We start from the raw sequence: 14,204 nt of genomic DNA, 5'->3' as shown, positions 1-14,204 counted from the left end.
AAGAAGATGTTGGGGGTAGGAGTTTATTAATTTATTTTTTATTTATTTTTTCTGTGTTGGGGCTTCGTTTCTGTGCGAGGGCTTTCTCTAGTTGCGGCAAGCGGGGGCCACTCTTCATCGCGGTGCGCGGGCCTCTTACTGTCACGGCCTCTCTTGTTGCGGAGCACAGGCTCCAGTCACGCAGGCTCAGTAGTTGTGGCTCACGGGGCCTAGTTGCTCCGCGGCATGTGGGATCCTCCCAGACCAGGGCTCGAACCCGTTTTCCCTGCATTAGCAGGCAGACTGTCAACCACTGCGCCACCAGGGAAGCCCAATCAGCGTTTATTAATTGCTTACTATAGGTTGGGCAGAGCAATTTTAGTTTAGTTTTGTTGTTGTTGAAAGGAAGTATACCTTTTTTTCCAGAGGTATTAGGCAAATAATGCATTTTAACCTGAATTCTTAATGTTAATGCATTTGCCTTTAAATAGGGAGAATATATTATGGGTTGGCATGTGTAGCTCTGGATGTAAATGTAAATAATTTGGGGGAGCTCTGCTTGCTTTGGACCTTTGCAGGAGCGGATACTGTAGGTTTTGCAGATTGTTGGCCACCCTGTTCTTGGGTGGCCTACTGCCTTTTCTCTATTCCTTGGTTACCAAGTAGTTAGACACCATGCAGGTTTGGAAGGGTAGCTGTGGCATGGCCAGATGGTAGGAATAAGGGTGTCAGTTTCTGGGAGTCAACAAAGGGTGATGTGAGGTCTAACATTCTGTCTTCAATAGATAATTCCTGCCTAACCTGCAGATAAACCTGGTCGAGTTGTGTGGAAATGGGGAGGGAACTAGCATTGAATGTCTACTTTATTGGAAACTCTACAGTCCTTTCATAAACATTTATTATGAGGTGGGTATTATCGCTGTGTTACAGGTAAAAGAACTGAGGCTCAGAGGTTAAGAACTTTACTGAAGGTAAATGACTGAAACAGGACATTCTGATGTGGCTATTTGGTGTAATCTTGTCAAGATACTAAAACATTTTAATTTTAATTCAACACATAAAAGCTTATATTTTAATCTTCATCATACTGTCTCCTTGTTAATTCCCTGATACTCCACATCTCTCCCTTAATGACCCTCTTCACCTCGCTCTCTACACTTTAGTCTCACTGATCTTTCTATTCCTCAAATCCAAACCTATTCTCATAGGGCTGTTGGATTAGTTGTTCCCTCTGTTTGGGCTACTCTTCTGCTGATTCTATGTGACGGGCTCCTTCCTGTAATTTTAACTCTTAGCCTAAATTCACCTCAGAGAAGCTTTCCCTACTCACTGTGCTAAAGTAGTCATCCAGCATTTTCTTATTATTCTATTTTAATTGTCTGCATAGAACCTGATATTTTTCTTGTTGATTTCCTTTTTGTTGTTTATTGCCTGATTCCTCTCAGATTCAGGGGTATGGTATTTTTACTTCTGTGTCCCAGTGCCTGATATATATTTGTTGACTGGATACGTTGAGAAAAATCAAGATCAGGTGCAGTCTTCTTAAACGTACTGCCTTCATATCTCTGAATCTGTGTCTGTCTAAACCTGTCCTCATTCCCTTTCTTCCTGTTTTAAAGGAAGGAGGTGTCCCTTCTTTTAATGGTATTGGGTGTTTAGTGCTCTAGCTGTGTTGTAGATCCCGTTTTCCATTTTCTTTTATCTTTTTCTCTTCTGGTTCTTTTTCCATATAAAACATGCTCAGTATGCTCTGAAGATAAAAACCTTCGATCATATACCTCTTGTAGTCTTTGCTGAATCTTGATCTCTTAGTCTCAATGTCAGTCTCCCCTAACTCCCTCCATGGACTATTTAAGAACCTACCATTTTAATATTTTTATTATAAATATATATTCTGTAAAAATATATTCTGAATCATAAATACCTGTCTTCCAAATGAGGTTTTGGAATGTAATACTTATAAATTGGGTACTATTTATTTTAATTAGTATGAGTTCTTAACTCTGTTGCATTTAGAATATAGCTGTCTTCTGAGGTAGAGTCTTTTTTTCTTGACTATGTTGTTCCCTTTTGGCTTGAAACCCTTGATAGGATGAGCATCTTCCTAAAACACTGTTAAAACATTCATAAATCATATATTTCTGTTGATTCAGCTTGTCTTTATTTGCCAGGCTTATATAGGGCTCTTTTTCAAGAGTACAGGAAATGATGTACAGAGGATAAAATATTTAGTTTAAAAATTTTAATACTGTCTTACATCATTTGAAGAGACATTAGTAATTAAATTGGAATTTTGCAATTGTTCCAGGTGGACCTAGTGATCCCACTTCTGGGGGATCTATCCTAAGGAAATAATCTGATGTTTAGAAGAATAAAATGCCCAAAGATGTTCATCACAGCGATACTTGTAATAGCAAAGACTTACAAACAGTATAAATGTTAAAGTGGAGGGGATGGTTTAAGATATGGTATGTCTATAGAGTGGAATCATTTAGACATCTTTAAAAAGTTTATAATGAGCTTTTGGTGATGCAAGAAAATAGGCATTTTAAAATATTAAATAAAGAGTAAGAAGTCAGACTTCTGCTTCTACCATTGTTAGACTAGGCTGTTTTGAACCAAATAATACTGCTGGCAACTAGAAAAGCTAGAAGATGTTGAAGAGCTATGAAGGCAGTGAGGAATTAGAGGCCAGGTTCTGGAAGATAAGGAAAGCTCTGAGAGGTAAGCCTTATTTTTGAGGCTGCCTTTTCCATGAGGTCATTGCTGATTCTGGAAGTGATAGCTGAGAGGCTGAATAGAGTTTTCAAAATACTCATGTCAAGGAGGACAAAAAATTGGAATTAGGGCCTGCCAAGGTGGAGGGCCCTGGGAAACACTCTAGGTTTTGGGGTTGGGTCCCTGAGGGCCTGAATTGTAGGAGTAAGGGTGAAACAGAAGTAAACCAGTCTTTACAAGGCACTGAAGACTGAAGCCCAGCTTTTTAATCTTCTCAATTTTGGGTTAGATTAAGATGACCTGGAATTCCTAGTGTCCCTAGCCAAATCTGACTACTAGAAGCAAAAGTAAATCCTTTCTGGGCTTTCCTGGTGGCGCAGTGGTTGAGAGTCCGCCTGCCAATGCAGGGGACACGGGTTTGTGCCCCGGTCTGGGAAGATCCCACATGCCATGGAGCGGCTGGGCCCGTGAGCCATGGCCGCTGAGCCTGTGCGTCCGGAGCCTGTGCTCTGCAACGGAAGAGGCCACAGCAGTGAGAGGCCCGCATACCGCAAAAAAAAAAAAAAAAAAAAAAAGTAAATCCTTTCTGAATAACATCATCCGTAGCCTCAGATTGTCTCTATAATTTTTTATATACAGTGTTCAGCACTCAATAAAAAATAATTAGGCTTATGAAAAAACAAACTACAACTGAAAACCAACAGGATAGATTGATAAAAGATACATACTTAAAGGGGATACAGATATTTGAGATATCAGTCATGGACTTATATCTATGATTAATGTGTTAGAAGAGTTAAAGATAAAATAGAGGGCTTCCCTGGTGGCACAGTGGTTGAGAGTCTGCCTGCCGATGCGGGGGACACGGGTTCGTGCCCCGGTCCGGGAAGATCCCACATGCTGCGGAGCGGCTGGGCCCGTGAGCCATGGCTGCTGAGCCTGCGCGTCTGGAGCCTGTACTCCGCAACAGGCGAGACCACAACAGTGAGAGGCCCGTGTACCGCAAAAAAAAAAAAAAAAAAGATAAAATAGATAATTTTGTCAGAGATCTGAAATGGTAAATAATGAAATAGAAATTCTAGAACTGAAAAACACAAGAACTGATTGTTAACTCAGTGGGTGGGTTTAATAGCATAAAGCTGAAGGAAAAATTAGTGAGGTAGAAGGTAAGTCAGAAAAAAAAATCCAGACTGAAGCATTGAGAGACAAAAGGATGGAGAATACAGAAAAGAGTATGAGAGGCATATGGAATATTGAGTAAAGGTCTTATGTATAAGTACTTGAAGTTCGGAAGGAGAGAGGAAAGAGAATGGGGCAAAAGCAATATTTGATGAGAAATTGGCTGAGAATTTTCCAAAACTGACAGAAATTATCAAGTTCCAAATTAAAGAAGCTCTATAAACACCAGGAAAAATCCAGAGTAAACTACACCTAGGCACATCGTAGTAAAACTGTTGAAAACCCAAGGCAAAGAGAAATCTTAAAAGCAACCACAGAATAAGACATTTTATCTTCAAAGGAGCAACAGTGAGACTAACAGCCTGGCTTTTCAACAGTGACAGTGGCATCTAGAAGGCATTCCTCATTTTATTGCACTTAACAGATAATGCGTTTTTTTATAAATCGAAGGTTTGTGGCAACCCTGTGTTGTCATTTGATGATTAGCATTTTTTAGTAATAAAGCATTTTAAAATTAAGGTATGTACATTGTTTTTTAATAATACTATGTCTTGTACACTTAATAGGCTACAGTATAGTGTAAACATAACTTTTATATGCCCTGGGGAACCAAAAATTTTGTGAGTTGCTTTATTGCAATTCTTACTTTATTGCCATACTCCCTTTATTGCAGAGGTTTGGTACCGAAACTGCTGTATCTCCGAGGTATGCCTGTAGCTATAAAATGATGACAGAAAATAACTGCCAATTCTTATCCAGGGAAAATAGCCTTTAAAAGTGGTTACAAAATAAAGATGTTTTGAGATAAACAAAAACTGAGGAGAATTTGTAGCCAGCAGCCTATACCCTAAAGGAAATAAATACTAAAGGATGTTCTTTCGGCTGAAGGAAAATGATTTCAGATGCAGTGAAGAGCATTGGGAAGGGGGGTTGTGTGGGTAAATGTGAATGAATATTGGCCGTATAAAATAATAACAAGTAATAGTAATAATAATGACTTGTAGACTTTATATGATATATGGAATTAAAATGTGTGATAGTAATAGCACATAACTTGAAAAGAGTAAATGGAGTTAGTGTCCCAAGCTCCTTGTGTTGTCTGGGAAGTGGTAAAAGTACTACTTTATATAAGATTTAATGAGTCAGAGATGCATTTTATAATTACTAAGGTATTCATTTAAAGAGTAGTAAAAGAATATATATTTGGCAAGCTGTTGGGGGCGAAAATTGGGAAAATAAAAAAATGCTTAAACCGGAAGAGGGCAAGAAAGGGGAGGTAAAGGAAGATGAAACAGGAGAGATGCATAGGAAACAAATAGTAAATTATTTTATTATTTATTATAGGATCAGTACTTATTAAGTGAACCATATGAAATTGCCAGTATTTGACCTACAATAATAACAGTTTCATAGTTGAAGTGTAAACAGGTCAAATTGGTTAAAATCAGAGATTGTCAGAATTAAAAGGAAACCAGCTATATTCTGCATGACAAAGTCATGCATTAAATGTAAGAATACAGAAAGTTTGAAGATAGAAGAATGGAAAAAGATACACCATGCAAACACCAACCCAGGAAAGTTGGTTTAGCTATATTAGATACATTAAAGGGGACTTTAAGGGAAGATGTGTTTCTAAAGAAGGATATTTCGTTGATGAAAGTGCAGTTTACCAAGAAGAAAATAAAAAGGATGTTGAAAAAAATAATACAGTATTATAATTGCATTGATTTTTTTTAAACAAATGGAAAAAAGGAAAAAGTAGTTCAGTAGTTCTTATGATTTATCATTACTAAAATGTTAGTGTTGTCAAACTAATCAGTCTTTGCATTTATGATTTAAAAAATTTTTTTTATTGGAGTATAGTTGATTTACAATGTTGTTAGTTTCAGGTATGCAGCAAAGTGAATCAGTTATACGTATACATACGTCCACTCTTTTTTACATTCTTTTCCCATATGGGTCATTATAGAATATTGAGTAGAGTTCCCTGTGCTACACAGTAGGTCCTTGTTAGTTATCTATTTTTTATATAGTAGTGTGTGTATGTCAATCCCAATCTCCCAATTTATCCCTCTCTCCCCTTTCCCCCACTGGTAACCATAAGTTTGTTTTCTACATCTGTGACTCTATTTCTGTTTTGTAAATAAGTTCATTTGTACCATTCCTTTAGATTCCACATAAAAGTGATATTATATGATATTTGTCTTTCTCTGTCTGACTTACTTCACTCAGTGTGACAATCTCTAGGTTCATCCGTGTTGCTGCAAATGGCATCATTTCGTTCTTTTTTTATGGCTGAGTAATATTCCATCGTATATATGTACCACATCTTCTTTATCCACTCCTCTGTCAATGGACATTTAGGTTGCTTCCATGTCTTGGCTATTGTAAATAGTGCTGCAGTGAGCATTGGGGTGCATGTATCTTTTCAAATTATGTTTTTCTCCAGATATATGCCCAGGAGTGGGATTGCTGGATCATATGGTAGTTCTGTGTTTAGTTTTTTAAGGAACCGCCATACTGTTCTCCATAATGGTTGTACCAATTTACATTCCCACCAACAGTGTGGAAAGATTCCTTTTTCTCCACACCCTCTCCAGCATTTATTATTTGTAGATTTTTTGATCATGGCCATTCTGACCAGTGTGAGGTGATACCTCTTTGTAGTTTTGATTTGCATTTCTCTAATAGTGATGTTGAGCATCTTTTCATGTGCTTTTTGGCCATATATATGTCTTTGGAGAAATGTCTGTTTAGATCTTCTCATTTTTTAATTGGTTCATTTGTTTTTTTTGATATTGAGCTGTATGAGCTGTTTGTATATTTTGGAGATTAATCCCTTGTCGGTCGCTTTGTTTGCAAATATTTTCTCCTATTCTGTGGGTTGTCATTTTGTTTTGTTTATGGTTATGATTTGCTTTTGTGTCTTAAGAAATACTTCCTTTCTGACATCATAAAGTTCAACAAATATTTTCCAAATTTTTTTCTAAAAGCTTTAAAGTTTTTTCTCCACACAAGATCTTTAATTCATCTGAAATTTACTTTTCATGTAACACGTAAGGGATGTAATTTTTTTTCCCGTATGGATAACCAGTTTTCCAGTAGTTTTTCTCTTGAACTGATTTGTGTGTGTTTTTTTCTTTTGTCTTTTTTTGGCCACACTGAACGGCATGAGGGATCTTAGTTCCTCTACCAGGGATTGAACCCATGCCCTCTGCAATGGAACCACCTAGTCCTAACCACTGGACCTCCAGGGAATTCCTCTTGAACTGATTTGTAATGCCACTTCCGATGCTGAATTTCCATACATGCGTGTCTCTGTTTGGGCTCTCTTCTTTTCCATTTGGCCATTTATCTGTCTTTGGTCAACATCACACTATTTTAATTATAAGATTTTAAAAAGTCTTGATAACTCATTGGGTAACTACCACCTACTTTGTGACTTTTCAAAATAGGCTTGGCTGGTTTTGGTCTCTTTTTCTTCCATGTGGGTTTTGGGATCACCTTGTTAAGTTCCATGAAAAATCTTTTTGGAATTTTGATAGAAATTGCACTGCATTTATATATTAATCTGGGGGAGAACTGACGTCTCCTTAAACATGATAGAGTTCTTCATTAATTTCTGTTTTTATGTTCTTCAGTGAAGTTTTGTAGTTTTCTTCATAAGAGTCTTACACATTTTTTGTTAGATATATTCCTAGGAGCCTTAAATTTTTATTTATGCCATTCAAAATGGCAGCAATTAAAATTACATTTTAAAATTATTTATAAAATTTTTATGAATGCCATTTTGGTATATCAGTTTTGAATCCAGCAACCTATTAAACTGTTTTGTTTCTAACGTTTTGTCAATTCTTTCATTTTATTCATGGACAGTTATATCAGCTACAAGTAAAGTAAAATTATTTTCTTTCTGTTACTTATATTTTTACCACCTATGTATGCATATTGCATCAATATAGTTTAGAGGGATATCTTTGTAATAGTAATGTAGTCATATACATGTAATTGTAATATATATATTTTGTTTCTGGTTTCTTTAGATCTACTTTGTTTGAGAGGAGCATCCACATGGTAGTGTATTGTTGCTAATAAATATACTACAGTTTATCCACTCTACTGTTGATGGACATCTGGGTTGTTTGCAGTTGTTAGTTGTTACACATTTTTGTATGTGTATCCCAGTATACCTTTCCAGGCGGAGATCTGCAGGTTTGTAGGGCATATAAGTCTTTAGCCTGACCGTACAGTGCCGAACTGTCTTCCAGGGTGGTTTTATTAGTTTAGATTCCCACCAGCAGTATTTGAAGGTCCTTGCTCCTTGCCAGTGGTTGGCATTGCCAATTTGGTGTGTGTAGTGATAGTATCTAATTGAGAGCTTACAATTGTCATTTTAATGAAATTAAAATGATCAGTGAGATTAAGCACCATTTCATATGTTTATTGGTTATTTGGATATCTTCTTTTGTCAAGTTTTTATTCAAGTCTTTTGTCCATTTTTGGGGATTCCCTGGTGGTCCAGTGGTTAGGACTCCATGCTTCCACTGCTGGGGGCATGGGTTTGATCCCTGGTCGGGGAACTAAGATCCTGTGTGCTGCGCGGTGTAGCCAAAAAAAAAAAAAAAAAAAAAGACCGTCCCTATCTTACTGATTTGTAGATGTTCTTTATATATACTGGATATATACGTATTGTAAATATCTTCACTGATTTTGTACATGTGTTTTTACTCTTTTGTGGTATCTTAGAAGTTCTTTTAGAGTATAGTAGAATTTAATTAATATTTTCCTTTATTAATGTTTTTTATGGTCCTGTTTAAGGATTTTTTCTCCATCATGAAGTAATGAAAGATAGTTTTCTTATCTTCTAAAACTTTATTTGCCTTTCGCATTTAGGTCTAGAGCCCATCTAGGTTTTTTGTTTTGTTTTTTGCATAGTGTAAGGTAAGGATTTAGTTTGATTTTCTTTTTTTCCTATATGGATTGTTCCACTACTGGTTTTGGGAAAGATCACTCCTTTGTGATGTCAAGGGTCTATATATGTGCGGGTCTATTTCTAGACTTTTCTGTCCCACTAATTTATGTCTCTTCCAGACACACAAAAATCCACATAAATGGAATGTACTAAATAAGATGGTAGGAATAAATACAAATTATTAGTCATTACAACAAATATAAACTCACCAGTTAAAAAAAAAGATTGTTACATTGGATTAAAGAAGTCTAACTATATGTTCTTTAAAAGAGACCTACTTAAAACTAAGAACTGAGAAAAGTTGAAAGTAAAAGAAGGTAAAATGAATTAACCAGGCAAATTCTGAGAGTTCTGCATTTATATGGGAAGGAATGGTGTCTCAGTTCAACTCTTTGCTGGCTCCAAGGCCTCTGTGCTCCTGTCCCCTAGTGGCTGTTAAAGCTCTAGGCTCCTACGTTACCAGGTTTACCTCCCAGGGCAGCCACGTTCTTTATTTCTGCCCCTGGAAATTTTCTTTATTCTGCTGTGGCGTGAGCCATGCATTTCAGAGGAATTCGCCATGCTTCATCTAGCATTTTTTTAGGCATGTATGTGGATGTCTTCCCCACCCCAATTGTTTAGTCTTCTATGTGTTGTCTGAACTGTTAGATATGGTTTTAAGAACCCACCCTCTAGGGAGACTACTAAAAATGTAAAGTGATTGCCTGTGGGTGTGTGTGTGGGTTATGGATCATTTCTTATATTCTTGTGCATTTTTCGTATTTCCGCAAAAGAGCACATATTTTATAATTTTCTAAACTTAAAAAAGGAAATTGCCCTTAAGATCCTCCAAGTAATAGCCCTTCTTTTCCATTTGTTGCAGGTGGTGCGGTTGTGTCAGAACCCAAAGCTGGCGCTAAAGAATAGCCCACCTTATATCTTAGACCTGCTGCCAGACACCTACCAGCATCTCCGCACTATCTTGTCAAGATATGAGGGGAAGATGGAGACCCTTGGAGAAAATGAGTATTTTAGGGTGTTCATGGAGAATTTGATGAAGAAAACTAAGCAGACCATAAGCCTCTTCAAGGAGGGGAAAGAAAGAATGTATGAGGAGAATTCTCAGCCTAGGTAATGGAGAATACTACACAAATATTTATTCAGGTCTGTGACTGCCCGAATAGGTAACACATAGAAATAGTTGAGTTGTTTTTAATTTTATGTCAACAGGAATAGAATGCAAAGTTGACATTTGACTTAAAGCTGTGTTTTGTATAAAAGGTTACCTTGGAGAGTATTGATCCATCCCTAGCTCTGATTATTTGTTTACCTCTGAAAAGTCAGTGACTTACAGTCATGAAGATGAGTTAGAGGCAGTAGGTCTTTCAGAGGCCCTGAAGATCGTGAAAGTTTGTGGATAGGTGAGAGTCTGAAAGAAAGAAGTTGGGGTTGGCAGTAAACAGTAAGAGGGTTTTGCCCAAGCTGGTAGCATATTAGGTAGGTTATAAGTATGGGATAATAGGAAAAAAATTAGCCAGTAGTTTGGATAACTGTTTTTTTAATAAAGCCAAGTGAAATGACATTTCCTTTATAGGTAAAGTAACTTTTCAAATAGGATAGAATAGAATACTTTTCAAATAGAATTGGCAAAATGCAGTTAATTCAATAAACATTTGAGGGACCAATAGGTATTCTTTTGTACTTATTAAATACTGAAAACTATACTGACTGTCCCATATATTATTGGCTTGGTTGTCGTATATTATGCACTGGGAGAGAAACAGGTTGATTGTATCCATGGTATAGTTGTGTTTGGTTTTGTCTAGTTGGAATTAAATATTAACTCATCTGGAACAAGTAATAAAATGTAAATTCTATTATAATTTTTAGGGAGTAACTTACACTTGAGAAGTGACTTGAATTGGGAGGGACAGTAATTTCTGAGGGCATTCAGTTAGCATGCCAAACAGTAACTTACTAAATGGTATCCTTGTAGCGTTTGACTCTGTTGGCTTGGATTCTGGGAACCTTCATCTCTCACTTAAAATTTTACCCACATCGTTATTCATGTTACCTTTACTGGGACAGATTACTCAGGTTTGGTCCAGAGTATTAGTATTTTCTTCTTAAAAAGGTTTCTGGTAACTGAATTCAATCCGTAGGAACCTTTGTAACATCTCATTTATGTGAAAATGAACTTTGTCCATTTAAATTATTTAAATTTCATGACTTTTGTCATTTTGTATTGCTGAATTAAAAAAATAATTTTGGACTTTATTACGTACCAAAACTTAAAAATTTTATTTATTATCCACAGTGTACTAGGTTCTAATTCTAGGCGGTGAAAAGGAGAGTTAAGTATTCAATTCTGATGTCACGTGATAAATACTTTAATAGAGATATGTACAAAATGCTTTACGAACAGAGTTTTACCTAGTGGCATCGGGGAAGGTGGCACAGAGGAAGTGTTATTTGAGCTAGATTTTGAAGGGTAAGTAGGAATTTTCTAGGCAGAGAAGTGAAGAAAAGGCTTTTAACACAGTGGCATGAAAATGCAGGCTCTTGTTTGTTTAAGGAACGTGAGCGGTCTGGTTTGGCTAGAATTAGGGGAGATAGATAAGCTGGAAATATGGGTTGGAGTCAGATTGTAAAGAGCTGTTTTTTGACCTTAAGACTTTCTCCTATAGATAACAGGCTGCCATAGAACAGGTTTTTTTTTTTTTTTTTTAAATAGTGGAATAAAAATTGTAGATTTTTCAATCTTCTTAGGCACACTGAACATTGTTTGACTTTTTTTTTTTTTTTTTAATGACACAGTTCGTCACTGAGAGGCAGAATAGTCTACTGGTTAAGAAGAGGAGGGACTCTGAAGCCAACTGCCTTAGTTTGAATCTTAACTTTTCCACTTAACTTAGCTGTGTGATTCTTCGGTTTCTTCATCTGTAAAATGAGATAATAGTATTACTTTCCTTGTAGGATCGTTGGGAGTTTAATAAGTAGCTAAATGTTCGGTACTTACAACAGTGATTGGCACATTGCAAGTGATAAGTGGGTTAGCTCTTATTATATTAATCATCTTCATTACTATAAGTATAGATTGTTGTATCAGGCTGTTAATCATTGGTACTGCCAGAACCTAATGAAATGCGTAGACCAATTTGCCCTTCCTAAATGGCTTCACACAATGCTTGTAAGTTCTTTTACCTTTTTAACAAAACCTTACTGTCAGTATGTCTGTCCGTATCAATTTCATTTCCCCTAATATGAAGCTTTTAATCCACTATAGGCTTTGACCGTACAACCAGGTTTGTACAAATTATATATAAAGTGAGAATAAATAAATTTGAGGTGAGAATACATTTTTTTTTTCCAGTAAAGGAGAATATATGGCTTTACTGTACCATCTTTGCGATCTGTATTTTGGTTGTTAGGAGGCTTTTCTTGTATTCAGTTTAAAAAATTGAGATATAATTCATATACTATAAAATTTACCTTGTAAAGTGTATAATTTAGTGGTTTTTAGTGTGTTCACAAAGTTGTGCAACCATCACTACTATATAATTCTAGAACATTTCTGTCACCCCAAAAAGAAACCCCATGTTCATTAGCAGTCACTCCCCTTTACCCACTCCTGCTTCCCTCCAGCCTTTGGTGATCACTAATATTTACTTTCCGTCTCTGCGGATTTGCCTGTTCTAGACATTTCATTTAAGTGGGATCATATAACATGTGGCCTTTTTTGTCTGGCTTCTTTCACGTAGCATGTTTTCACGTTCATCCATGTTGTAGCATAGAATAGTACTACTTTCTTTTTTATGGCTAAATAATATTTTATTGTATTGACATTTTGATTATGGACATTTGGGTTGTTTCCACTTTTGACTATTATTAATAATGCTGCTATGAACATTTATGTACAATTTTTTGTGAAGCTCTATGTTTTCAGTTCTATTGGGTATATACCTAGGACTGGAATTACTGAGTCATATGGTAATTCTATGGTTAACACTTTGAGGAACCACCAAACTGTTTCCACTGCAGCTGCACCATTTTACATTCCCCGAGCAATGTATGGGGGTTCCGACTTCTCACCAATACTTATTATTATTATTTTGGTTATAGACATCTTACTGGGTATGAAGTAGATATCTCTTTGTGGTTTTGATTTTCATTTCCCTAATGAGTAACATAATGAGCAGTCTTTTTACATGTTTATTGCCCATTTGTATATGTTCTTTGGAGAAATGTCTGTTTGAATCCTCTGCTCATTTTTTTTTTTTTTTTTTTTCCTTTTTTGCGATACGCGGGCCTCTCACTGTTGCGGCCTCTCCCGCTGCGGAGCACAGTTTCCGGACGCGCGGGCTCAGCGGCCATGGCTCACGGGCCCAGCCGCTCCGCGGCATGTGGGATCTTCCCGGACCGGGACACGAACCCGTGTCGCCTGCATCGGCAGGCGGACTCTCAACCACTGCGCCACCAGGGAAGCCCCCCTCTTGAGATTCTTAATGAATTTTAGGATTAGCCTGAAAATTACTACCAAAAGGGCATCTGGAATTCTAATAAGAGTTGCAGTGGACCTCTAGATCAATGTGGGGAGTACGGCCATCTTAACGATACTAAGTCTTCCCAGTCTATGAACATGGAATGTCTTTCCATTTATTTGGGTCTTCTTTAATTTCTTTCAGCAGCATTTTATTGTTTTCAGTGTATAAGTCTTTTGCCTCTTTGGTTAAATTTATTCCTAAATATTTTTATTCTTTCTGATGCTATTATAAATGGAACTGTTTTCTTAATTTCATTTTTGGATTGTTCATTGCTGGTGTGTGGGAAGAATACAGTTGAATTTTGTGAAGTTTTGTATTTGACCTTGTATCCTGCAGCTTTGCAGAACTCATCTATTGGTTCTAGTCGTAGTCGTTTTTTTAGTGGATTACCTAGAATATTATGTAAATAAGATCATGTTTGCATGATCTCTATTTGTATGCAAATGATGATAGTTTTACTTCTTCCTTTCCTTTTTTTTTTTTTTTTTTTTTTTTGCTGTACGCGGGGCTCTCACTGCTGTGGTCCCTCCCGCTGTGGAGCACAGGCTCCGGACGCCAGCGGCCATGGCTCACGGGCCCAGCCGCTCCTGCGGCATGTGGGATCTTCCCGCACCGGGGCACGAACCCGGGTCCCCTGCATCAGCAGGCGGACTCTCAACCACTGCACCACCAGGGAAGCCCTCTTCCTTTCCTTTGTGGTTGCTTTTTTTCTTGCCTAATCGCTCTGGCTGGAACCTCATATGTTGAATAGAACCTATGTTGAATAGAAGTAGTGAGAGCAGACATCCTTGTCTTGTTCCTGATGTTAGGAGGAAAGCTTTCAGTCTTTCACC

At 37.1% G+C, this 14,204-nt stretch overlaps 1 protein-coding gene across 1 annotated transcript in view; it reads left to right on the top strand.

Moving 5' to 3' along the window:
* Nucleotides 1–14,204, top strand: part of CBL (Cbl proto-oncogene) — a 79,829-nt gene that overhangs the window by 10,799 nt on the left and 54,826 nt on the right. Inside the window, exon 2 of the mRNA XM_065881323.1 lies at nucleotides 9,711–9,958. Within this exon, the coding sequence (XP_065737395.1) occupies nucleotides 9,711–9,958 (248 nt within the window). The remainder of the gene's footprint in view (nucleotides 1–9,710; nucleotides 9,959–14,204) is intronic.

The sequence above is a fragment of the Phocoena phocoena genome, chromosome 8 (genome assembly GCF_963924675.1).
Source record: "Phocoena phocoena chromosome 8, mPhoPho1.1, whole genome shotgun sequence".
In the NCBI taxonomy this organism is placed as follows: domain Eukaryota; kingdom Metazoa; phylum Chordata; class Mammalia; order Artiodactyla; family Phocoenidae; genus Phocoena; species Phocoena phocoena.
Note: the sequence above shows the minus strand (reverse complement) of the source record. Positions and strands in the feature narration are given on the sequence as shown.